Source organism: Maniola hyperantus, chromosome 16, assembly GCF_902806685.2.
Source record: "Maniola hyperantus chromosome 16, iAphHyp1.2, whole genome shotgun sequence".
NCBI lineage: Eukaryota > Metazoa > Arthropoda > Insecta > Lepidoptera > Nymphalidae > Maniola > Maniola hyperantus.
Genome location: NC_048551.1, coordinates 475,004 through 502,016, shown reverse-complemented (window position 1 = coordinate 502,016; position 27,013 = coordinate 475,004). Strand labels below are relative to the sequence as shown.

The following is a 27,013-nucleotide window of genomic DNA, read 5'->3' as shown; positions in this document are numbered from 1 at the left end:
CAATAGTTGAAATAGTTTATAGTTTTAGTTTTCTCTTATTTTAGAAGTTACAAGGGGGGGCGGGGGGGGAGACACATTTTACGACTTTGGAAGTGTCTCTCACGCAAACTACACAGACAGACAGAATGACGAATCTATAAGGGTTCCGTTTTTGCCATTCGGCTATCGCATTTATAAAATTAGTATGGATTTGGTACACGGGTAGCTTGCATCCTGGAAATTGACATAGGCAACTTTTTATCCCGGAAAATCAAAGAGTTCCCACGGGATTTATAAAAACGAAGTCACGGGCATCACCTAGCAACAATACACTTCGCTTGCGGTGACACTCGTAGGGACATCGTTTGGGTGTTTCTGTATCCTGATTCCTGGTGCCCTATTACTAATTACTAATTAGTTGAGTATTACGTATTAGTGTAATTTACGATTTTTTGCGACGCGACTTGTATTGTAAACAAGTGATAAATATTCCAACTTCCTTTTCCACGCAAAAAACCTTAATTTTTCCTTAATTAGGTAAATACCTACATTGACGTTCGTTAAACATTTTTTTTTATTATTTTTGTTCAAACATATTAAAACTAGAAAACATACGTACCTAAACTACCTCACAAAGAAGGACTAGATTCATGTGTGCAAAAAATCAAGTTTTTTGGCTTACGAGGCCTGATGGCGCAGTGGTGAGTGTTGTGGTCATATGAATGGGAGGTCCCGGGTTTGATTTCCGGCAATTTTAAAATTTGTAATATCTAAATAGGTTCATCAATTATCTCTCATCGCCGGCTCACTATTAACACGTCATCCTCCAGACCTCAAAAAATGAGATGGGGTTGGTTGGCCATAGTCCACCACGCTGTTCAAGTACGGATTTCAGAGTGAAGGAAAACATCGTGAGGAAACCTACATGTCTGAGAGGACATGTAGGTTTACCGTTATTATTCATGAGTTTTCTTGTAACGTGGGAAAATGTAGTTTAAAACACTTGCGTATAAAGTTAACATTTAATTACATAGTTACACTTAGTTACATATAACATTTATATATCAACCTTATATGGCTACATGGGGTTTATGCGGTACTTGCATTAGTATGGCTCCCGTACACATTGGGCCACAAAAGCCGCCGCCAGGCAAGACGTGGCGAATGTACGCCAGGACTCTCTAATTTAGGGTTAGATCACACAAAAAAAAATTAAATTGTGGTTATGAAATAATAATTAGTATTTTCAACTTTCGAAGTGAGTGACTATATCAAGTGGTGTATCATATGAAACCTGTACATTCTAAAACAGATTTTTATTTATTTTTATGCATCATAGTTTTTGAATTATCGTGCAAAATGTCGAAAAAATACGACTAGTACGGAACCCTCATTGCGCGAGCCTGACTCGCACTTGGCCGGTTTTTTGACAACGACCTCACCCAGTGGTAGTGGGCTTAGGAGAGCCGTACTACTTTAACTATTATTACTAGCTTATTCCCGCGACTTTGTCCGCGTGGACTACACAAATTTCAAACCCCTATTTCACCCCCTTAGGGTTGAATTTACAAAAATTCTTTCTTAGCGGATGCTTACGTCATAATAGCTATCGGCTTGCCAAACTCCAGCCCGATCCGTTCAATATTCGAGCTGTGCGTTGATAGATCAGTCACTCAGTCAATCCTTTTATATATTTAAAAAAAGAAGATAACTTGCAAACTAAAAAATGTTACCTCTCTTTATAATATTAGTATTATAGATTATTTAATTATTATTAATAGAATAGAATAGAATAGAATGTTTTTTTTTTATTCATGTAAACTTTTTAAAAGTGCTTATGAATAGTCAGGTTTAATTTACCACTGGTTCGGAATGCCGTTCCTACCGAGAAGAACCAGCAAGAAACTCGGCGGTTGCTCTTTTTAATTTTTCAATTTACAATGTTATTATACCGTACTATACAAGCCATTGCAGCCCCGTGCATTGCTGGAGCGAGTCAAATCCAAGCTTTTTTGTCGTTTACATAGTCTGCGACTGTATAATATGCTTTTTTTAGGAGCATACTTTTAACACACTTTTTAAACTTGTGTAAAGGCAAGTCTAAAATCTATCTATAAATTAATTAATGTATCTTCGCTAACAGACTTTACTTAAGTATTTAATTAATAGTGTTACTTTGTTGAATCGCAAGCACACAGCATAGATAATTTTTATAGGTTTGAGGCGAGACAAAAACAAAACACCAGTGTGAAAGAAATGAATAAAATAATTTAAGTAATTGAATTACAATTTTTCATTGTAAAAATATGATATTTATGATTTAACTAGCTTGTCTGCGCCACTTCGTTCGTGTGGACTGAAATAAATTGAAACCCCTATTTTAACTCCATAGGGGTAGCATTTTCAAAAATTCTTTCTTTTGCAGACGTCTAGTGTCTACGTCGTAATAACTAACTGCATGTCAACTTTCAGTCCTATCCGGCCAGCAGTTTGAGCTGTGCGATGATAGATCAGTCAGTCAGCTTTTCCTATTATAATACTCTACTCTATGTCCAAAAACCATGAATAATCTAATTTTATGATGATGACCCACTTGCTCGTTTGCGCGCTATTTTTGTTTAAAAAATCTTAGCTTCTGACACTAAAAGCTGCCACTCAAGCCTGTCCTGATGTGTGAAAGATGTAAAAGTATAAAATGTGTGTGGTAAGGTGGGAATGCCCTAACCTGAATACCATCAAGGCAAGACTGAATAGGAATATTCTCGGCAAGCGCGCTCCAACCTAGACCTCATAAAAAGCAAGCCTCACAATTAAAAGAAATACCCTTTTACCTGTACATATTCATGACCATCCCCGGGGAGCAGTACCCACACTGTGAACCGTTTTGTCTCCTGTTGCCGACTTTCTCTATAGTCTCGATGTCCCAGTCCTGACATGATGTTATCGAGACCATGCACTGGAAAGTGATGGTTATAAAAATACTGTTTGTTTCCTGCTAAGTACCTTTGAGGTAAGCGTAAATAGACATTTTCTAAGCAAGCGCGCTCTAATTTAGACTTCATCATTGCTTTCCAAATTATTGTTGCCAAACGCAAGCCTATCTTGTAATTTAAGAAAAACCTCGTTCTTTTTTTTTTGGCGCCGCAACCGCCTTCCAAACAGTTGTATTTCGTCCCGCGGAGGTTCAGGCTGCGACGGAGGTACACCAACAGAGTTGTGGTGGAACTCACTTCAGATCCAACTAGAAAAGAGTTTTTGAAGTAAAACTTCTTTAGGCGCAACTTGAGAGTAAACTCAGATCTTTTTTCGGATGGAAGTGACTTTCAAACGTCACTTTCGCGGAAAATGGCTACCAAATCAAACAGATGTTTTGAGGCTGCCATCTTTTATCATTTGTAAATGCAGTCTGGTACATAAGAAATGACGATATTTATCCTGACCTTCAAATTGAATACGTCTACAAAACATTACCAAAGCCCAAGCCCACGACCATAGGCTTCACCACCACGTCAACTCTTGCTGGCAAACTGAGCTCTGCTACTTACGCTGTTAGAAAGATTCGGCAGTTAACTGACGTGGAAACGGCAAAGATTTTGCTTATTTTCATAGTATCTATTATCACGTCTTAGGGAATGTAGGGAATAATAGGGAACCCCTTAATATGGGGTAAAGCGGCAGATATTGGGAGAATTTTTGTATCACAAAAAAGGGCAATACGCGCAATTTGTAACTTAAAACCACGCGATGCCCTTCGATAGAAGTACAAGGAAATAGGTATCCTAACAAGTAGCCTTTCAATATATTTACAATAGCATAATTTTTGTAAGACAAAATATTCTTAGTTACGAGAAAATTGGTGATCTACATGATAGTAGGCTAACCACTAGAAACCGTAATAAGCTTGCGACTCCGCCTCAGGAAAGTCCAAAAATCATTTGTAGGAATGGGTATAACCTTTTATAAGAAAATTCCGTAATCTATTCTATATTCGTGTAAAGAATTTGCCTTTACACGAGTTAAAAGAATCTATTAAAAGTATGCTCCTGAAAAAAACATATTACACAATCGAAGATTATTTAATTGGTAAATGAGAGTAGATTAGACCTGTCTTAACCCATTAGAGGTCAAATGAAAAGTACAAATATTTTTTTGGAACCACCTTTATTTATGTATTAATGCAGAACAAAGAAACATAAAATCAAAGAAAAAAATTATGAAAACATAGTTTTCAGCAAATTACAGGGGTGTACACAAATGAGTACACTGACCGTTTAAGTATGAAAATTTTCGAAACAATCTTTTTCGACACAAAGTGTTTTTAGGCACTTCTTACATTGCCAGCGCACTCTTGAATGACAAAGGACACACCGCAGCGGTTTTACAATTTTGGTGGGATAGTGTCCAATTCCATCTTGAGGCAGCCCTGGAACTACTGATGCAGACTGGCGCGATTTTCTTTGTTCACCTTGGCGTAGATAAAATCGTGCAATTTGACGGCGGAACGCGAGTTGATCCATGGGAGCATCATTAGTTTTCACATGTATACGCCAGGAATTAGCAATAACCATGTCCAACATATATGTAAATAGCACCCACCACCACTTTTTACCATGAACAGCAATTCGATATAGCGAGATGGACTGATCCAGTTCATCAACTCCACCCATATTTTTGTTATAATTTTGGAACAATCGTGGTATCGCCACGTCGGTCTTCTCTCGCTTTACTGGACACCATCGCTTGACAGTCCCTAGTGGTTCAATGCTATCGTAGTTGGTTGCCATTGTACACACACTATTATCTTTCCATCTTACCATAAGTACCTCACTTCGCTTGTCAAACCTGTAGTCGTAAGAGGCACGGTCTTTCTTTTTCATGTCCTTGGTGCTAGTCAGTGTACATTTTTTAGTTCTGTTTTCTCTTATAGTCCCTGTAGCACGGTAGCCTAGGTTTTTCAAGTCTACCAAAAGATCGTAGCTGGTAAAAAAGTTGTCAAAAAAGACCTCGTGATTTTCTGGGGTACAATTCAGTTTTTCCAATAAATTTTTGACAACGCGAGAACCCAATGGATCCGAAGTTATTACCTGGGATTTTCCACAGTAAAAATCAAACGAGTAACAGTATCCTGTAGAACTAGCCGCTACCCAGTTTTTATATCCGAATCGAACTGGTTTTCCACGAATAAACTGTTTAGCAGGGTGATGGCCAAAATATTTAACCATTGATTCGTCTACAGAGATACCATCATGAAATACACCCCACTGTAAAAACTTCTGCATAAGAGCATCGGCCAATGGTCTTATCTTGAACATTTTATCAGTCGAAGTTCCTGCCAAGTTGTTATCGACAAGATGAAGGTTTCTTTTTATATCTCGAAACCTATGCCTTGATATGGCTCGAGCAATCAGTTCCACGCGAATATCTTCGTCTAAACTCCAATACATTGGTTCTCGAGGTAGCTTGTGGTATCCAGATAATATCAAGACCCCCAAAAACTTTTTCAAATCACAAGAATCTAGCTGGAAATCATGTCTGTTGTTTTGATTTGAATAAAGTATACTATTAGATATAATGATATCAACAATATCTTCATCAAAGAGTTTTTCAAATATTTGCACAGGGTTTAGGCCCTTTAGTTCTTCACGAATGGCATTTGTCTTATCACAGACTTCGGAAGTACGCTGAGAAGTTGAGGTGTATGAAGGTGGACATTTATGCCAGGTTGGGATTGTTCGGCGAGTAACATCTTGTCGCCTTCTTTTCGACGCCAGCGGTTCATTGTCACTGTCATCGCTACTACTATATTCGTTACCACCATCCGTACGATTCGTAAATATCTCAATAGTACCAGGCACGTCATGCGGTATGAACGACGACACCATATCCTCATCGGCTCCTTCTTCTTCATCAGTCAACGCACTTGGATCAGGTGGTATGATAGCCAAATCAAACTCATCATCATCGCTATCATGCAAAATGGCGTCAACAGCCTCTTCAAGTCCTTTGTAGTTGTTTCGTGCCAAAAATATTTGTTGTTTGCTCATTGTTAGGAATCTGAAAAAAAAAAAATTTACTTATGGATGTTGTCATTGTACACAATCGAGTACAGCAAGATTTATATAGCTACAGTTTTATTGTAATTATAGCTATTTGATTAGAATGTTCTTTAAAACTTACGTTGACATGTACTGTATGGTAATTGAATGTGAAAACCAATAATTATACAGTAATTATTATAATATTTCCAAAATTATTCACTTACCTGCATAGTACTCCCGTGACACAACTTCGACTGAGATTTTTATTCAAAAACAATCACACTACTCACATAATATTTATCTGTAGCTTTGATCACTATTGTTATGAAATAAAATATCAACAACAATACCGTCAATTGTTTGAAATATAAAACCTACACTTGATGATATGGCTGTACACAATTGAGTACAGTGACTTCTAATGGGTTAAACCATGTGATCTAAAACCACTGGTTCGGGGCACATCGGCTGGATGTTTTCTAAGTCTATAACGGACACAGGTAGAAACATTTTTTGTGTTTTATATATAGAAGTTTTATTATAGTATTTGTAGGTAAAATAAAAATGTTAAAATATATTTTTTATATTTACTTATATTTTTTTTTATCAAACGATTCTGTAGGTGCCTACCTAAATAGCAATATATTTATTTTATTTTGATACTTACACGAATGACTGACGCCATTGACTCTGAAAGTAACTTTATCCAACTTATCCATGACCGCAGCCCCGCCCCGCCCCGCCCGCCCCGTCCGCCCCGCCCGGAGAGAAAAAGATTTAGTGAGGAAATGCATGAAACAATTTTGTCTCGTGGAGTAAAATTGCTAAATTGTACAAATAACCTTTATTGTTTTACGTCAGATAAAAAAATTACATAATGTTTATTTACAAAATAATATACATAATATTATACAAAATGTAACCAAAACGCTAGCAAAAACGAAAACAGGTGATCAGGTGAACATATCCGGAACATCACTATAATACTGATGATTACTGATAATATGATAACACCAAAAAAAAACGCGAAAAAATCCAAAAAAATCCTATATTTTGTAAAAGTTTACGATATATTGCAAATTTATTATAAAACATCTGACTGACGCTAGAGGTCAGCGAATGTTGCGTCAGTAGGCCATTCGGAGTCAATGCCACGGCGTAGACGGGACATTGACCCGAGTTTTGCACGCTATACATTGCGGGTTTGAAAAATACTAAATCATTAAAACTACAAAATAAGGCTAATGGTTATTGGTATTGGATTGTGTTTAGGTAGTATAACGATAACGCTAAATGTCTGCTAACGTTCTGGTTACACCCTGTATAGATAAGCTCAAAAACTGCTGAGTCTAGCAAATAGTACATCATGAAATACCTCTACAACTACCTGTTAAAAATGTGATAGTAGTACGCGACAGGTCGAGATGGCAATGGAGGTATGAGGCGGGAGGGCGCCTCGCACACCCGCACGTCACCCGCGCACCCGTACAGGGCTAGCGCTATCCCGCCATCCCCCATACCCATCCCGATTCGACCTGTCCTATACGACAGGTCGAGATGGCAACCTACACTTAAAATTTCCATTACGAAGAAACGGTTCACATTTTTTAATACTATGTGAATCATTCTTTACCAATATTATTATAGTTTAGCCAAACAAATAATTCCTATGCTCCATCCCCGTATTCTTCAAGGATAAGGAATCCCCGGAATAGAGTATAAAGCATGTATTAAATAAATAAATAAATAAATTATTTTATACATTTTAAAAAACAAGTTTGCCCGTCTGTCTGTCCGTTGCCTATGAGTTAGCGTGAAAACGTTTGTTTCAAATGACCCGTCTATTGCGTAGAAGGTTTTAAAATATAGAAGTAGTTGTAATCAGTAGAATTTGAAATGGTCAGTATTGACTGCGCACGCAACACCGATTTTGTCCACGGTGAAAGGTCCATCTGAAACAAAAAAAATTGATCACACAACAACAAAAAAACCGACCAAGTGCGAGTCAGACTCGCGCACTGAGGGTTCCGTACTACAATCGTATTTTATCGATATTTTGCACGATAACTCAGAAACTATTATGCCTAAAAATAAATAAAAATCTGTCTTAGAATGCACAAGTGGAAGCACTTTCATACGATTACCCACTTGATATAGTTATCTTACTTCGAAAATTTGAAATACTAATTATTAGTTCATGACCAAAATTTAATTTTTTTTTGTGTGATGTAACCACAAATTCACGGTTTTCAGATTTTTCCCCTTATGTCTGCTATAAGAGCTACCTACCTGCCAAATTTCATGATTCTAGGTCAACGGTACCCTGTAGGTTTCTTGACAGACAGACAGACAGACAACAAAGTGATCCTATAAAGGTTTCGTTTTTCCTTTTGAGGTACGGAACCCTAAAAAAACATTGTTGGATTTATAATATAAGTGAAGTACAGAATATTATATCACCTATAGGGAACCATTGCGTTATAGGTATTCCGGATTCTTGCCTCAAGGCGGCGATGGCTGCTCTCAGTGCAAAAGCTACAACGATGCCCATGCATGTCGCCGGTTCACCAGTTCCTAGATAATCAAAAATTTATGAACGGTTTTACAGCCGTACTCAGAGTCGCTTAATCGTTACTTAAGTTAAGTTAAAACGAGACAGAGCTATATCTCTTACATAAATCTGTCTCGTTTTAACTCTATCTTAAGTAACGTTTAGCGACTCTGAGTACACGACATTAGAAAAGTTAGAGGAGCGTGCCCGAGATCAAAACTTCCACCTCTATATTATAATAAGCCGATGTCTTAACCACTTAGGATATCATTCTATTTAAAGATATAAAAAGATAGAATAGATTAAAAATACCTTTCGCTCCAAGAATGAGTTCGGTGCTAAACGAGCGTTTCCTGAAGTAAATCCGGAAGTCCTGGGGAATATCCCGGGCCTGAGGCACCCAGTAGTCCCAGGTTCGGTTGGTGAGCAATTCGCCGGTATCGGGATCGTAAACCAAATGTTCGTGAGTCCAGTAACCAGTTCCCATGATGAAAGCACCTTCAACCTAGAAAACGAGGATTCTTTAACTTTTACTCACCTTAGTAAACTATACATCAACATCATCAACCCATCACCGGCTCACTATTGAGCACGGGTCTCTTTTCCTAATGAAAACGGCTTAGCCAAAGTTCTCCACGCTCGATGGCCAAGTGAGGATTGAGATCCTTTGAGATCATTCTGGAGAACTCTCAGGTATGTACGTTTATTCACCATGTTTCCTTCATCATCAAAGCAACTGATACTTAATTGTTTAAAAGGCCAGCCTAAAATATTAATGATAATAAAAATTTAACTCAACTTACTTGACCCACATCAATTTCAGGATTGACACTTCGCCCAGTGTCTTCCAGTAAATCTGCTCGTATGAACTGCCATTCTCCAGTAAGACCATCAACTTCGACTTCAGCCAAAGCTATACCATAAATATGATACACCTGGATGTCCTTCGCAGTAACTAAACTGTGAACTTGTAAGTCAACCTCCATTTCGTAAGCCTTTTTTATTAATTCTTCCCAAGAAGGATTGGTCAACTGAGTTCTGACTGGCTCTAATCTGCTCAGCAGTTCTTCACAACATCTTCGAACGCCAATACCAGCATTTTGGGATGTAAGACTACCTCCAGACGGAAAGCCGTTAGGCGAAATGACAGTATCGTTAGGCTTCACTTGAATCTTCTCCACGGGTATTTTGAGGAAATACGCACATATTTGCGTGACTCTTGTATTAACACCTTGGCCCATTTCAATACCAGAATGTGTGATCACCACTGTACCATCATCATTATAGACAGACATGTTTACATCAAAATATTGATATCCAAAAGGGGTCCATCGAAGAAAACTAGGTCTTAAACCACGTTTCTTCCATCTGTTCTCTGAATTGAATTTTTCGACTGCAGCCTTCCTTTCGACGTATTGAGCATTAGTTTTTATTGTCTTAGCCATTTCTTGTAAATCACGGTGATTAATTCTGTCTAAATTAGCTAGACGTACATCAAATGGGTCCAAATTTAATTCATAAGCTATTCTTTCGAGAATCACTTCAGCCATTGCTATATGCTCCAAAGTACCTAAAGATTAAAAATCAATATTGAAAAAAACTATATTGTACAACGTTTAACAAAAGAAAAATAAGTTTATCAAAGTTTTGTTTATCAAAATTTTTGCAGCCTATCTTATATTTAGATTAATTAACAAAACATGTGCTATCATTGTAAATGATTATTTGCAGTATTAAGGATGATCATTATAATAATCATGACACCAAAGGGATTGTCATAAAGAGTTGAAAGTGAGTGAAAATGACAATGATCAGTGCAAGAACCTTCTAGTTCGGGCCTACAAAGAACTAAAGTACAATGTTGATGATAATGAAATAATTAAAACCTATGATAAACCGTATAAAAGAAACCGTAGTGTGTGATGCCCTCGAGCACGATGGATCGACGATATCAAGATGGTTGTGGAAATTGGTTGGACGAGGTTTTAAGGCTGAGGTGTGGTGGCGCTCATTATCAAAAGCATTTATCCAACAATGAACAAGCTCATAATAATGAAGATAATGATTGTGATGATAATGGTTGTGATGATAATGATAATGAAACCGTATATAAGAACATACCAGGAGAACGGCACCAAGTGTTAGATGGAGTATCAGTAATTGCATGAAAAGACTTGTAATTCCAAGTGTCCTTATCGTAACAATTATAATACGCATCAGCGGCTATTAGAAGCAGATTTTCATTGACCATGTAACCATTGTCGCTGTATAATTCATAATTCACGTATTGAATTTCTCCCCTTTTATTGACTCGAATCTGGCAAAAGTAGGTAGTAGAAACAATTAAAACCAAAAACATATTGAAATTATAGTCCATTCAATTTTATGACACTATTATTATTTTTAATAAAAAATTTAAGATCAACTAAATCCAGTGAACGACATAACATCGAAATATTTCGTACGCTCCATTATGGCATAACGAAATCTCTACCGTATTGGGCTGTGCATTTGTACTCTACCGCACGGGTCTTCAGTTCGAATGTACTTCTGTCTGTCACAGAAGTGACACCAATCCCGCTCGTGGCATGGCCAGTGTCGCATGACACAGTATGAACCAATCATGAAACTGTAGTGACTTACGCTAATTTAATTAGTTGGTTACCGTGTTCAACAAACCTAATTTTTGTGGTCTCTATTTACGAATAGCAACAGTTGAAAACGCACCTTTCTATGCTTTGTGGTTCACTAAATAAAACTGCAGAACTGTAATAAGAACGCTAGCAAAAACTTAGAATTATTATTATATTACACCAATGCAATCCAGTACTAATAACCATTTGATTTAAACTTGTAGTTATAGTGATTTAGAATTTTTCAAACCCATTGTATAGCGTGTAAAACTCAGGGTTAATATCCCGTCTATAATGCGGAATTGACCTTGTGGCACTTATCTACGCAACGTTCGTGGACCTCTAGTGTCATTCAGATGTTTTATTTGCATTGCAAACTTTTAGAAAATACAGATTTTTATTTATTTTTTCGTTTTTTTGTGGTATCTTAACAGTAGTCATCAGTACTATCACCTGTCTTCATTTTTGCCAGCGTTCTACTTACACTATTTGTAGCTTTAGTTAATTTAAGGCTCAATACCTCAAAGTTCGTGGAGCTTGGTAATCTTTTTCCCATTGCCCTCATGTTGTTGGTAAGGGATTGTATAAATCGGCAAGGACGATTGAGCTTGTACGTCACTAAGCTGCAAGCTATGGAGACTTGAGTAGCACGGGACAGCTTGTAGCCGTAGCCGCCGCCCAGTCGACGAACGGAGACGTCAACTCTATCACAAAAAAAACATAATAAAGAACAATAATAATTATTTTGGTAGAGCACTAGTGTATTGCCCCGAACTAGACCTCGCATGCTTTAAAAGTACGCTTACACGGGCAATTGAAATTCCGCAATTCCAGGCAATTTAGTCAATTACTAGTTTATGCTCGCGACGTCATCTGCGTGAACTACACAAATTTCAAACCCCTGTTTCACCCTCTTAGGGGTTGAATTTTCAAAAATCCGTTCTTAGCGGATGCCTGCGTCATAATAGCGATCTGCATGCCAAATTTCAGCCCGATCCGTCCAGTAGTTTGAGCTGTGCGTTGATAGATCAGTCAGTCAGTCACCTTTTTCTTTTATATATTTAGAAAATTAAATGAAACAAAGCAGTTATTAATGATACTGAGCGTTAAAATTATTATGATGAAATACCTGCTTTGATTTAATTTTAGTACTCTTTGAGCCATTGTATGTACTGCATCTAACCATTGCGTCGCAGAATGAATTCGTATGCCTTCTTCTATAGGTTGTGTTACACATACTAATGTCTCCATAGTAAAGGGATACTGCCAATAAATTGTATTGTCACCTATTATCACGTTCGTCACTTCGGTACCTGTTCTTTTCGCCACTTGAGTGTTGAATAAGGTAACTTTGGAAGGATCATTTTTAGCTTTTTTGACATCAATAACGGGTTTCCTTACGTTATTGTAAGTGACGTGAACTAAAGTGGCCGCTTTTTCGGCTATTTTTTGAGATTCAGCTACGATAATGCCCAGAGGTTGATTAAAATATTTAACTTCTCCATTGCATAGCAATTCCTCGTTAGTCGTGTTAAATAAGTTCACAGCAGGCGTAAAGCTATTTACACCGGGTATATCAGATGCCGAGTAGAATGCAATTACCCCATGTTCTTTCTACAAAGTAAAGAATAAAATTTTTGCACATATACATATTTCAATTGAATATTTTTTTATTTTTTTAAGTTATAATATAATCTTACCAAAGCTTTACTGGGATCAATTTTATCTATAGTGCCTAATGGTACTGTAGTCAAAACAAATGCTGCAAAGACTTCTCTTGGAAGAGTTGGTAAATCTTCAGTGTATGTAGATTCTCCAGCACATTGAATCTAAAATTAATCATCTGTTTTATTGGCTGTTAAAAAGTTAAATTATCAAATAAACTAAATTAATTAATCCGTATCATCATCATTATCATTATCAACCGATAGACATCCACTGCTGGACATAGGTCTCTTGTAGGGACTTCCAGCACCCTTCCGGCTCCCTGCGAGTCGTTTGGTCTGTCTGTCCAGCAAGTGGGATCTTCTAACGCTGCAATTTCCTTAATCCTTATTGTACTTAATTCTAAAATAAATTTAATTGCATCTCTTAAAACTTCATTGATTCCACTACAGCGAAGCATGGTTCCCAAGATGCTGGCAGCATGACCTCTTTGGATGACCAAACTTATTATTTGGTAAAGGTATATGCCAGCTCTTAGATCCCCATTAGATTTGGTAACGCTTTTAGAGACTTCTTCAAAAAGGGCTCGAGCCTCTGGATCCAACGAACCTATTATATCTGTTTGTACCACAGAAAATTCAACTTCAAGAGTACGCATATACAATGTTGCATGAAAACCAAATCGTAAAACGTTGGCGGGGGACAGGGGAGAATACTTTGTTGTGATTGGCGGACTTAAAAGTCATGTAATCAACACAATGTGCGGAATGAGGGTACCGACTACCGAACGGGCGTGGGCAGACTTTTATGCTAAGCAACTGCCTAAGCTTGGCGATCGCGGTTGTCCGGCTATTAGACGTCAGCTATAGGTCTGTGGTTTGTACTCACCAATGCTTCAAGCTTAGGTATAGGTTTATTCAATGGCCATAACGTAGGGTTGGTGTCGAATATTTGCCGTCCCTCTGACACCGGCCTTGTTTCGTTTAGCTTGATGGCTCCCGACGCCACTCTAGCATTGAGCACATTTGCTGGGATCAATGAAAGCAGACCCTGAAAATAATTACCATATTATAGTATAAATAAGCAATGAGAGCCTAGTGTTTAATACTTTCGCCTCCTATTCAGGTGGTTAGAAGTTCGATCCGAAATCCGTGGCATTTCTAAAATTTCTTATCTGTCTGTCTGTCAAGAAACCTATAGGGTACTTCCGTTGACCTCGAATCATAAAATTTGGCAGGTCTTATAGCACAAGTAAAGGAATGATTTTTTTAATCTGTTATAAAATATTTATAATCATTGTAGATAATTCCGCCGGACTGGCTTCGTAAAGGTTTCCCTCTTTTTGAAACGATGCCATAATACAACTTTAAATTATTTTTTGGGGGTTTAACAACTCTAGGTTTATAATTATTTTGAACTGGATGCGACCGCACTCTTGAACAACGGCTGACAAAACGTTTGAGACAGAGATAACGCTCTACGAAGCTGAAATAAGCCGAATGTCTCTTTCTAAAGGTCGATGTTCATCACTTTCGGCCGCATACTGTACCTACCTTGTAAAACAATCCTAAAGCAACTTTTCGTCTGTACTCCACAGGTGGGTCGGGTAGACTTTCCGTCACCACCAACTCGTCTTTCAGTACTTTTATAGCTCCTTGCAGAGTATCATTCCCGAACAAGACCCTGCCGTGCAGATACCGTTCAGTTCTCGTTGCTCGGATGAACGTTGGTGACAGACCTCCATAGACAATCCTAGAGCCAACAACTCTGTATGCTGCATCGAGCCTGTATATAAATCCTGCGTGTATCAAAGCATGAGCGTTTTGAGCTCGGGGCATTATCTGTAATTTCAAGTAAATTTTTCACAATTCTTATATATAAAAGGAAAAGCTGGACTGACTGTCTATTGATCTATAAAGGCATAGATCAAACTACTGGACGAATCGGACTGATATTGACATGCGCAGTATGATGTAGACATCCGCTATTGGTTTAGTGTGGTCCACGCGGACGAAGTCGCAGGCATAAACTATTATTTAAAAAACGGTCAAGTGCGAGTCGAACTCTCACACAAATGGTTCCGTGACATCGTATAAGAATAACATTTTTTAATTTTTAGGGTTCCGTACCTCAAAAGGAAAAACGGAACCCTTATAGGATCACTTTGTTGTTTGTCTGTCTGTCTATCTGTCAAGAAACCTACAGGGTACTTCCCGTTGACCTATAATCATGAAAAATAGAGTCTTATAGCTGGTATTAAGGGAAAAAATCATAGTTTTTGAATTATGGTGCAAAATGTCGAAAAAATAAGACTGCAGTACGGAACCCTCATTGCGCGAGCCTGACTCGTACTTGGCCGGTTTTTTATAGTTTATATTATTTTTTTGTTACAGCAGCAATAGGAATACACATTCTGTGAAAATATCAACCCTCTACTTATTACGGTTTACGAAGTACAACCCGCTGACAGACAGACGGACGGACGGACAGCGGACTGAGCTCTCGCGTCACGTCATCACACCCTTCCCGCATCACTCCACTACTGCAAGAACCTACCCTGCTTCACGATCGCAATCACCTCTGATTGGTTGATGCTCGCTCACTATTGGCTACAATGCATTGTTAACACAAGAATAGCACAAATTCAGTCAATCACAACAATTGAGATTGTAATAATGATTGATGCAGGTTTTACGAAATCGCCCTACAGTTAAGTATGCCTTATGTTATGCCTATAATTTCGGATGTTCACAGATATGTCCAGATATGCAACTAGCGTGGCCTACTTGTGAAATGTTATTCCGTCTATTTTACGTTCGCTTCGGCTATTGTAGCCTAGTATAGTATACTGCAACCCACCATAGCACAATAACTTCAAAAACAACAAAACGAATCAATTATTTATTTATAATACTTGAGTCAACATAACCTCACTTCACGTTGTTTGCCAAAATCTCACGTACAAATACATTTTGGCAAACAAACAAAAAGTGGCCACGGTGATAAGGAGTAAGGACAAAACATAATAATTTTGTCACGTTCTAATAAGCATTTAGCTATCTCGCTCTAACAGTAAGTGTCACAATTGGGCTACTTCTAATAGTCCTTGTTCTGAGCGACTGTTGGAGTATAATTGAGTAACTAATGACTTGATTAATTTGCCCAATAGAATCGATTGTTGAGGTTAGATTTATACAGTTGCATAGACTAATTAATTTATCAGTAACTAATAATTAGTAATTAACATATTTTACCTTGTAAGTAACAATTTTGTGGTCACTAGTTAGCGGTGGCAAAAGAATGTTGATTATTATTTTGTTCGTCATATCCTCGCGGAGGAAATCTTGCATGCTCAGATATTTGAATCTTCCCGGACCTACCACTAAAACAAATTTGGAATTATTTATCAATTAACAATCCATACTAATCCTAATCCTAATCCTAATAATATTACAAATGTGAAAGTGTGGATGTTTGGATGTTTGTTACTCAATCACGCAAAAACTACAGGACGGATTTGGCTGAAATTTGGAATGGAGGTAGATTATACCCTAGATATTTGTTTTTTTTTTTTTTTTAATACAATAAAACTTAAAGCTAGCCTTATCTAATTACTATATAAATCATGACCGCGTGAAATGGTGCCAAGAATACTGGCTGCATTTCCGCGCTGGACAGCCAGGCTGATCCGCTGCGCAAAAAATGAGCCAGCCCTTCTGTCACCAGTTGAGGCTATTAATCGCGGTGAAATGTCTCGTAAAAAATTTTTAGCACTAAGACTCCATGGCCCCAGGGTCTCCACGGCAAACGGCACAAAAATGTAACTCTCTATAAGAGAGGCATACTTGCGCCGCTTGCCCTAGATTAACATTACTTTTTATCTCGGGAAATCAAAGAGTTCCCATGGGATTTTAAAAAAACCTAATCCACGCGGTCATCGTCGTGGATTCGGTTTTTTTTAAATCGCCTTTATTAAAATGTATAAAACGAGCTGATGCCCGCGACTTCGTAGTCGCGGGCATTATTGCTTAGTTTCTAATGAACCGGTTTCACCGGATATTAGTGCCTACTTATAATTTGTTAAGAACAGCATACCGACCTAGGCAAACAGTTTTATTTTTAAGGGTATAATAATTCGTCATCATCATTATCTACTCATCACTGATCCACTAGAGCACGGGTTCCCTCTCAGTATGAGAAGGGGTTTGGGAACATAGTCCACCTCCCTGGCCAAGTGCTGGCCCTTAGTCAATACCTACTCACTTATGGTTAGTTGAGCACCCACAGTTTCAAGCAGGAGAAAAATATCCGATTTAAATTCATTATGACGATTCTTCAACATCAAGTTACCAGCTATAGTTCCTAGCTGGAAAAATGAAAAAAATTTATAGTTATATCTTATATTACATTATATTATATTATATTATATTATATTATATTATATTATATTATATTATATTATATTATATTATATTATATTATATTATATTATATTATATTATATATATTATATTATATTATATTATATTATATTATATTATATTATATTATATTATAAGGGGAAATGATGATAAATAAGCTTGGAACTCGAAAAGATAAGTCTCTTCTTGTTTTGCGGTCAGGTAAGCAGAAACCAAAGACACAAGGATTTAGGTTTATTAATCCCGTGGGAACTCTTTGACTTTCCGGGATAAAAAGTTTTTTTTCAAATTTCATCAAAATCGGTTGAATGGGTGGGCCGTGAAAGGCTAGCAGACAGACAGACAGACGGACAGACAGACATACAGACACACTTTCGCATTTATAATATTAGTATGGATTTTTTAATTATCTAAGAATGTGTTATTTCAGATACAAAACAAATTAGACTACAAGAATAAAAGGCATCCCACTACATTTTTATAATTTATAAATGCCATAGGCCATTTACCACCTACCGGCAAAGCCGTGCCGCCAAGCGATTAAGCGTTCTGGTACGGTGCCATATAGAAACCAAAGGGGCATGGGTTTAATAAAAACTGCCATACCCCTTCCAGGTTAGCCCGCTTCCATCTCAGACACTACATCATCACTTACCACCAGCGGAGTGATTCGCTAACTCACTTTCTAACACTGAATGATAGCCACTGGGCTCATTTTTTAATCCCTTGAAGGTTTTCTACGAAAAAATATTTTACTATCGCCCAGTGAAGCAGCAATGTAGAACCAACCAACCTTGGCGGCTATCATAGTGTGAGACACTGAGTTAGCGATTCACCTAGCAGGTGAGATTGCAGTGAAGGGCTAATTTGTATCTGAATTTTATAAATACTTACATTTCTAACTGTTATATGTGCAACAAGATTTAAATGGTCATTGAGCACATTGAGATAACCAAAATTATCAGCACTTCCTACAGTTTCAAATATGTGGATGAGCTCTGTAAGGGTATGGCCAGAACCAATCACCAAATTTTGATCCATATAGTAGGTTTTCAATTCTGATATACCACTGATGTCTATGAGTAATTTTGGATACTCTAATATTGGATATACACCTGAAAAAAATATAAATCATCTAAAATTACATCTTATTCCCCATAATGGCCCCGATTCTCTAGTCTCTCTCTAAACTAAATTTAGAGTATCTGCATCCTTTTATTTTTACTAATGCTAAAAAAGGAACGGAACATGACTTTCACATTTAAAGACTCTAAATTTTAGTGCACAATACAAATTTAAACAGTAGGTTCGCGAGTGCGTGCTAAAATCACGGATTTTACCATCTAAAAATTAAATTTAGAAATTTCAAACTGCTTCTGTCCTTTTCATATTACAATAGTAAGAAGAGGGTGCGAATACTCTAAAATTAGGTTGTGCTTAGAATCGGTGCCAATGGGGCCAATTCTCTTGTACACTATCTCTAAACTAAACTAAATTAACAGGTCTAAATCTAGTGCTATCCTTTTCCGCAAGCAACATTATGAAAAGGATAGCAATAGATTTAGACGTGCCATTTGAGTTTAGTTTAGAGATTGTGTACAAGAGAATCAGCCCCAATGTCAAGTTAAAATTGCTTCAAGAATTATATTAGAGTTTGATTTATTAAGTGAGTAGATATTTAGTTCTGACTCAACAATAATATTAATCAATACCAGAAATAAAAAAGATAATAAGTACCAGTCTATTCGAAATTCATTTTTGTACTACGAGTAAGTATAATCGTTCCCTAAAAGCACTTTTCTCACAATATATGTATGTAAAAAGCTGTGATATCCGGTTAGGACAACCAGCTTCTAATCGGGGGTCGGGAGTTCGATCTCGGGCGGCCTCTAACTTTTCGGAGTACGCACATAGCGTTTTAAGTAATTAAATATCACTTGCTTTAACGGTGAAGGAAAACATCGTGAGGAAACCTGCATGCCCGAGAGTTCTCCATAACGTTCTCAAAGGTGTGTAAAGTCTACCAATCCGCACATGGCCAGCGTGGTAGACTATGGCCAAAACCCTTCTCACTCTGAGAGGAGACCCGTGCTCTGTAGTGAGCCGGTGATGGGTTGATCATGATGATGATGATGATACTACTGACACTTAGACTCTTTTATTTCTGGTATTTTTTTTAGTTTTTGTAAGAATATGTTGTATAGAAGCAGGCGTTACTTTGCGGAAGTCAATGACATACAATGAACCAAAAGCTTAATATGCTGTAATCCGCTGAAACAGGTCGAATCTGTATGGTGCAACATGCAGCATGCGAAATGCACCGCCCACCACACAAATCCCAAAAATGATTGGTGTGGTGCTACGTGGTGGTGGTGCGTATTGCTTGCCGAGTGGCTGCTTTTCCTGCATGGTTAGCAGTGGGAGGGCGGGCGGTGCATTTCGCATGCTACATGTTGCATCACACAGATTCGACCTGTTTCACCGGATTACAGCAAATTAAGCTTTTGGTTCATTGCATTTGTAAGAATTTCTTAAAAATAGTTATATCCATCTATTTAGTATTTCAACTTTAATACGTTTATGCTATTCTCAACTTTTATTTCCTGACTCTATAATATTTCGTTTACCTTTCCCTGTGTTACCCGCAACAAGCATATACGACTGAGTGCGTCTTGCTTGCCATATGGCAAAAATGTCGGGCAACTCATAAACTCTGTACCAATCTCTATTATCACGCAATTTTATATGTATCACTTCATTCCTAGACACCACGCACCAGTCGGAGTCATCACAGTCGCTTTTAGAGCAGACTTCTCCCGATTTCTCACATATTTTCAAATCTTCAATATCTGGTACTTCTAATGGGTTAGGAGCGTCTGAGGAGAACTTTTTAAAAGCTTCCAAGATCGGTCTGTAGCCGGTACATCTGCAGACATTGCTGGCTATCGCCTTCTCTGTTTCCTGCATTGTGAGCTTTTTTGATTTCATGAGACTGAAAATTGAAAGTAAGTTAATTGACTTTATGTAACAATCGATGAGGCAATCCTAGTCAAGTGATGATTAGCAAGTCAGACCAAGATCTACTTATTTGTTATTATTTGTTCTTTATCTGTACTATTATCATTTTCTGTGTTCTCATATAATTTATGTCAGCATCAGCAACTTAAAGGCAATAAAATTTATGATTTATTTATTTATGAAAGGTCAAAGTTTTATCATCACCACCAACCCGTCGCCGGCTCACTACAGAGCACGGGTCTCCTCTCAGAATGAGAAGGGTTTAGCCCTACCACGCTGGCTAAGTGCGGATTGGCAGACTTCGCACACCTTTGAGAACATTATGGAGAGCTCTCAGGCATGCAGGTTTCCTCACGATTGTTTCCATCTCCGTTAAAACAAGTGATATTAAACACACATAGGTAACTCCGAAAAAAAAGGTGCGCGGCCGGGACCGACCTCCTGACCCCCCGATTAAGAAGCCGACATCTTACTAGGCTATCACCAAGCTACGAGTAGGTACCTATAAGTAGATAATATTGTAATCAGTATGGAGAATAATAAAATTAGTTACAAGTTAATAAAGTAGTAAGTTTTGGTAGTTTATGTCTTACACATGCAGTCTTCTTATTTCACAGGATTTAACTTTTATAACAATTATCATCTTTTGTAACACACAATGGCGCCGATTCTCTTGTATTTCTCTAAACTAATTTTAGAGTATTTGCATCTTTTTCTTTTTAATACTTATTCCTAAAAACTAAAAAAGGATAGAACATGAATTTTACATTTAAAGAATAAATTTTAATGCACCCTACAAATTTAAACAATAGGCCCGCAACTCGCATCTAAAGTCAACGTCAGTCAAGTCTAAAGTTGACAGCTCTAAATTATAAGAAGAGGATGCGAATACTCTAAAATTTAGGTGTGCTCAGAATCAGTATCATTATGCAAATAAAGAATTTCCTTCTATTTCTATTTCAAAAATCAGTCAAGTATGAGTTGAACACGCACTTTTAGCTCAACGAGACGATAGACAGACAGACAAGAAAGTGTTCTTATTTCTCTGGAGATAAGGAACCCTCAAAAACCTAAATCCACAAGGGCATACCTGTACATATTCATGACCATCCCCGGAGAGCAGTACCCACACTGTGACCCGTTTGTCTCTGCGAGGGTTTTCTGCAAAGGATGATATCCATCCAGCCGGTTGCCGACTTTCTCTATAGTCTCGATGTCCCAGTCCTGACATGATGTTATCGAGACCATGCACTGCAAATAAAGTTACAATAAATTAATACAATAGTCGGCAGGAAACAATGGGGCCAATTCTCTTGTACACAATCTCTAAACTAAACTAAATTAACAGGTCTAAATCTAGTGCTATCCTTTTCCGCAAACAACACTATAAAAGGGATAGCAATATATTTAGACATGCCATTTTAGTTTAGTTTTGAGATTGTGTACAACGGAATTAGCCACAATTGTGGCTAAAATTTGTACACAAAATCTAAAGTAAACTAAAATGACACGTCTAACTGTATTTGCTCTGTTGCTTGCGGAAAAGGATAGCACTAGATTTAGACCCGTTAATTTAGTTTAGTTTAAAGATTGTGTACAAGAGAATCGGCCCCAATGTACTTCGACCTTTAGACAGAGATTTCGGCTTTGTAGAGCGTTGTCTCTGTCACTCATATTTAGGTGACGTTTTGTCTGTGTCAACTACAGAGACAACGCTCTATGAAACCGCTATCTCTTTCTAAAAATCGATGTACAGTATTTCCTACCATGTATACTTAGATATGTATTTATGAGGACTACGCGATAACGGTGAGTCTTCGAACAGTGCGTGTTGCCAGTGATGACATATGGATCCGAGACATGGTCGCTAACTATGGGCCTCATAAGAAAGCTCAGAGTCACTCAGCGGGCGATGGAGAGAACTATGCTTGGAGTTTCTTTACGTGATCAAATCAGAAATGAGGAGATCCGTAGGAGAACTAGAGTGACCGACATAGCTCAACGGGTTGCGAAGCTGAAGTGGCAATGGACAGGACACATAGTTCGAGAAACCGATAGACGTTGGTGACCCAGGGTGCTGGAATGGCGACCTCGCACCGGAAAGAGCAGCATTGGAAGACCCCCCAAAGGTGAACAGACGACATCAAAGGAGTCAACGAGTGGCAGACTTCACCTTTGAGAACATTATGGAGAACTCTCAGGCATGCAGGTTTCCTCGCGATATTTTCCTTCACCATTAAAGCTATAAGTAAGCGTTAAATAATATACTTATTACTTACTTAAAACGTATAATTCCAAAAAATTAGAAGTGTGTGCCCGGGATCGAACCTCCAACCTTTCGAATAGGAGGCGGACGTCTAACCACTAGGCTATCATGACTATTAGTTAAAAAAGCTACGTACAGAATTGACACCCTGAGGCGCCTCGCCGTGGCATTTGGTGGCGCTGACGATGCAGGCCCCGCAGCCTCCCTCTAAGCACATATACTTGGTCCCGTGGAGCCCCAGGTCCCGTCGAAGGTACTCCAGCAGAGAAGTGGTGGAACTGACATCTGATCCCACTAGAAAGAAACGAAAAGCTGACTGACTGACTGATCAATCAACGCAAAACTCAACCTACTGGACGGATCGGGCTGAAATTTAGCATGCAGGTAGTTATTATGACGTAGACGTCAGCTAAGCAAAGATTTATGAAAATTCAACCCCTAAGTCTAGTAGTGACATTATAATTTTAACGGTAGATGGTCAATCGACTTCACTTCTTACAATTTAACGGTCTTGTTTTAGTGACACGTGTAGAAACTAGAAACAAAAGTCAATTTTTACTTTGTAGTGGTTTTGGAAGTCGGATTTTTTTACATTTTTTTACCGAAAAAAAATACGAAGCTTCAAGGACGTGAGCTGTCAAAATCACCATACTATATTTTATACCTTTTATTCAAGGTGTAGATAACATTATCTATCATAATATTATAATGAAGGTGAAAACAACATGGTTTTATTTCACCGTTAAAAGATAAGAGTAGAAGTAATTAACACACTAATATTAGCTACTAGCTGATGCCCGCGACTTCATCCGCGTGAAATTAGGTTTTTTAAAAATTCCGTGGGAACTCTTTGATTTTCCGGAATAAAAAGTAGCCTATGTCAATCTCTATGTCTTTATCTATACTCATGCAAAAATCACGTCAATCCGTTGCACCATTGCGACGTGATTGAAGGACAAACCAACAAACCAAAAACCAACAAAAAACACACTATCGCATTTATAATAGGGGTACTGATTACATCGTATGGACAGGGTTATTGAACAAACAAAATGGCACCGACTCATTGGTGCTTTAGCACCAATGCAACCTCAGTGACGTCTGGATTTTAAACGGGTCGTTCATTAGTATCTAAGAGGTGGCGCTGATTTATGTATTTGGTTCCTAAAATCCGTGAAAAATTTTGTATATCAATCTTGTCATTTATATCGATGAATAGTATGTTTAAAAATGGTTCATCTATCTTCTCTATAATATAAAACCGGCCAAGTGCGAGTCAGGCTCGCGCAATGAGGTTCCGTACTACAGTCGTATTTTTTCGACATTTTGCACGATAATTCAAAAACTATGATGCATAAAAATAAATAAAAATCAGTTTTAGAATGTACAGGTGAAGACCTTTCATATGATACCCCACTTGATATAGTCACTCACTTGGAAAGTTGAAAATACTAATTATTGGTTCATGACCACAATTTAATTTTTTTCGTGTGATCTAACCCTAAATTCGCGGATTTTTGCCCAAATGTCAGCTATAAGATCTACCTACCTGCCAAATTTCATGATTCTAGGTCAACGGGAAGTACCCTGTAGGTTTCTTGACAGACAGACAGACAGACAGACAGACAGAAAACAAAGTGATCCTATAAGGGTTCCGTTTTTCCTTTTGAGGTACGGAACCCTAAAAATGAATCACTAAATGTGTTGCTCATCGCAAATCTCGAAAACAGCTGAACCGATTTCGCTAATTCTTTTTTTATAATATTCCTTGAAGCACGAGGATGGTTCTTAAGGAGAGAAAAATTTAATTCAACCCTCCCTCAATTTTCTAAACTCCACCCGAGCCAAGCCGGGGCGGATCAGCTAGTTATTAATAACAATTGTACTGTAATCCATTACAAGGAACTCACTTATGTCGTTATTATGTATCACAGAAAATGGTATTAATTGAGCCGTTACATGGGAATTACAAATGGTCATCTAATAGTCCCACCGACGTACAATGTGGCACGCAAGTCTAGTGCTCTAGTTTATTTCCTATCATCATCATCATCACCATGAATTCATGGCGGGTCTCCTCTCAGAATTCCGAATTCAATCTAAACCAGTGGTACATGCATTTGACGATTCAAAAGTACTTATAAAAGGTTTAATCAATCAATATCAATATCAATATATATATATATATACCACCCACCACGCTGGCACATTATGGAATGGTTGACTTCACACACTTTTGAGAACATTATAAAAATCTGGTCAGTCCCGTCGTGACCACGACCCGTGCAATACGGTATTTGACAACTAGTCGAATCAGTAACTTTTTATCAAACGTCAAAAGGCGCACTTAGTATGCGATATTCTATGAAATACTGGAATGTGACGTCACATCATAATGACGTATTAGGGTTCCGTACTTCAAAAGGATAAACTGAACGCTTATAGGATCACTTTGTTGACTGTCTGTCTGTCTGTCAAGAAACCTAGAAGGTACTTCCCGTTGACCTAGAATCATGTTTGGCAGGTAGTTAGGTTTTATAGCAGACATTCGGGGGAAAATCCGAAAACCGTGAATTTGTGGTTACATTACAAAAAACCGGCCAAGTGCGTGGCGGGCCACGCGCAGTGTGGGGTTCCGTAGTCACAACTTAGCCATGATAGTTTTCCTTTAAAGTTGATTATTATAATATATAACTATACTACTGCTGTGAATTTTATACGTTCCTATGTATACTACTATTTGGCTGATAAACGAGACGTCTTGGTAGAGGAGAAAAAAAAACATCCCCACTTTACATGTAGGGGAGCTACCCTAAAAAAATATTTATCAGAATTTCATTTCACCACTTTGTTGGCGTTATTAATATTTATATTTATTAACCGAGGACAGGCGGACGGTCAGATGGACATGGCGAAACTATAAGGGTTCCCTGTTTACTACGGAACCCTAAAAATTAAAATGTGTTCATGCTAAAATAATTAGTATTTTTAAAGTAAGATAACTATACCAAGTGGGGTATCATTATCCTACTAATTACTAACATGCAATATAGGGCTTTATTTGTACATTTTAAAACAGATTTTTATTTATTTTTATGCATAACAGTTTTTGATTTATCGTGCCAAAATGACGAAAAAATTCCCGAGTACGGAACCCTCGCGCGAGTCTGACTCGCTCGACTCGGCCGGTTTTTTATTTGTTAACTATGGTTAAATAATATTATATTATGTATTCACATACCTGAGTGTGTGTTCCCATTGACTCGAAAAGTAACTTTGTTCATGACCGTAGCGCATAAGTGTGTAAGACTCACTGCGTGCGATTACTTGCTTTCAAATTCATTACAAAAAAAGTAGATTAGGATTTAGACTACGAACTGAGCGTGACTTCGCATACCTAGTGGCGGACCGTTATTTTTATGTTCTATGATAAACAGAATTGTTTAATTTGTTTGACTCTTCTACCTATATTATTCAAAACATAATGGGATGCGACCTGCGTCGACACGTTGGCAGCGTCCCATTTATCGGGCACGTGCCAAAAAGCGGCTGCAGCAGCCGAGTCAGCTCAAGAGCTTAAGCGCCGTAAATACTCAGTCATTAGTAAAGACTATGTATTTGCGGCGCTTGTGTTTGAGACTCTGGGCACATGGTCATCGGACACGAAAGCTTTTATAAACGTCGTGTCCCAAAAGCTGATCCACGCATCTGGTGACCCAAGAGTTGGTGCTTATTTCGCTCAACGGTTGAGCCTTGCCGTTCAGCGAGGTAATAGCGCCAGTGTTTTGGGCACAATGCCCATAAATGACCATTTGGACGGCGTATATTTTTTGTAAATATAAATTTTTTAGTGATGTTTTTCTGTATGTATATAGGTATATAGTTTTTTTTTTGTTGTCTACTTAATAATAATTTCAAATAGATATCCTTAGTTTAATATACATACCTATAAAATATAATGTATTCCAACAATAAATGATAAACATAATTGTTGTGATTTTTTGAATTCAAAGTAGTTAGGTATAAGTCCCGAAAATTGCTTATGTGCTTGCGCGCCATTTTAGTGACGTCAGAACTAGACTGAAGTTTCGAGCTGATGGTATATTTTTATTTCGGCTGACGTCAAAATGACGTCATTTCGATGTTAATGAGACATATTACCAGCGCAATAGCAGTTTGCGGGACTTATACCCAATAAATTACACTTTTTGATGGTCGGTTGTTGCATTTACTGTAATGATAGTTTTAAGTTGTCAAATAAATTAATTTAAAAAAATTGTAAGATGATAGTAATTTAGTGGTGATAATTTTTACGCGAACTTAAAACTAAAGCTACTCGAGTGTTTCCAACGCGCCCTGGTCTGAGAAGAACTCACAACCTCACAGCATACTCAGCTGGGTAATTCCAGATGTAGCCGTGATAGCATAGTCGCTAATGCGTC

At 37.8% G+C, this 27,013-nt stretch overlaps 1 protein-coding gene across 1 annotated transcript; it reads right to left on the bottom strand.

Moving 5' to 3' along the window:
• Nucleotides 1-6,953: 6,953 nt before the first annotated feature.
• On the bottom strand, nt 6,954-25,869 carry LOC117989678 (uncharacterized). The gene is made up of 17 exons (XM_034977070.2): nt 25,813-25,869; nt 22,708-22,865; nt 21,396-21,556; nt 19,915-20,279; nt 18,182-18,402; nt 17,130-17,232; nt 16,121-16,248; nt 14,420-14,707; nt 13,755-13,916; nt 12,902-13,030; nt 12,331-12,815; nt 11,722-11,905; nt 10,690-10,885; nt 9,372-10,138; nt 8,881-9,073; nt 8,478-8,591; nt 6,954-7,969 (listed from the first exon to the last, which is right to left on the bottom strand). The coding sequence occupies exons 1-17, from the start codon at nt 25,853-25,855 to the stop codon at nt 7,899-7,901; spliced, it is 3,768 nt and encodes a 1,255-aa protein (XP_034832961.2). The 5' UTR covers nt 25,856-25,869; the 3' UTR covers nt 6,954-7,898.
• Nucleotides 25,870-27,013: the final 1,144 nt, after the last annotated feature.

Excerpts from the sequence above, each read along its gene's own strand:
- LOC117989678 (XM_034977070.2), bottom strand. The coding sequence starts at position 25,855 with ATGAACAAAGTTACTTTTCGAGTCAATGGGAACACACACTCAG. Across the intron at positions 12,816-12,901 it reads TTGATCCCAGTAAAGCTTTG|AAAGAACATGGGGTAATTGC; the intron begins GTAAGATTATAT and ends TTTACTTTGTAG. Across the intron at positions 10,139-10,689 it reads CACTTGGTGCCGTTCTCCTG|GTACTTTGGAGCATATAGCA; the intron begins GTATGTTCTTAT and ends TTTAATCTTTAG.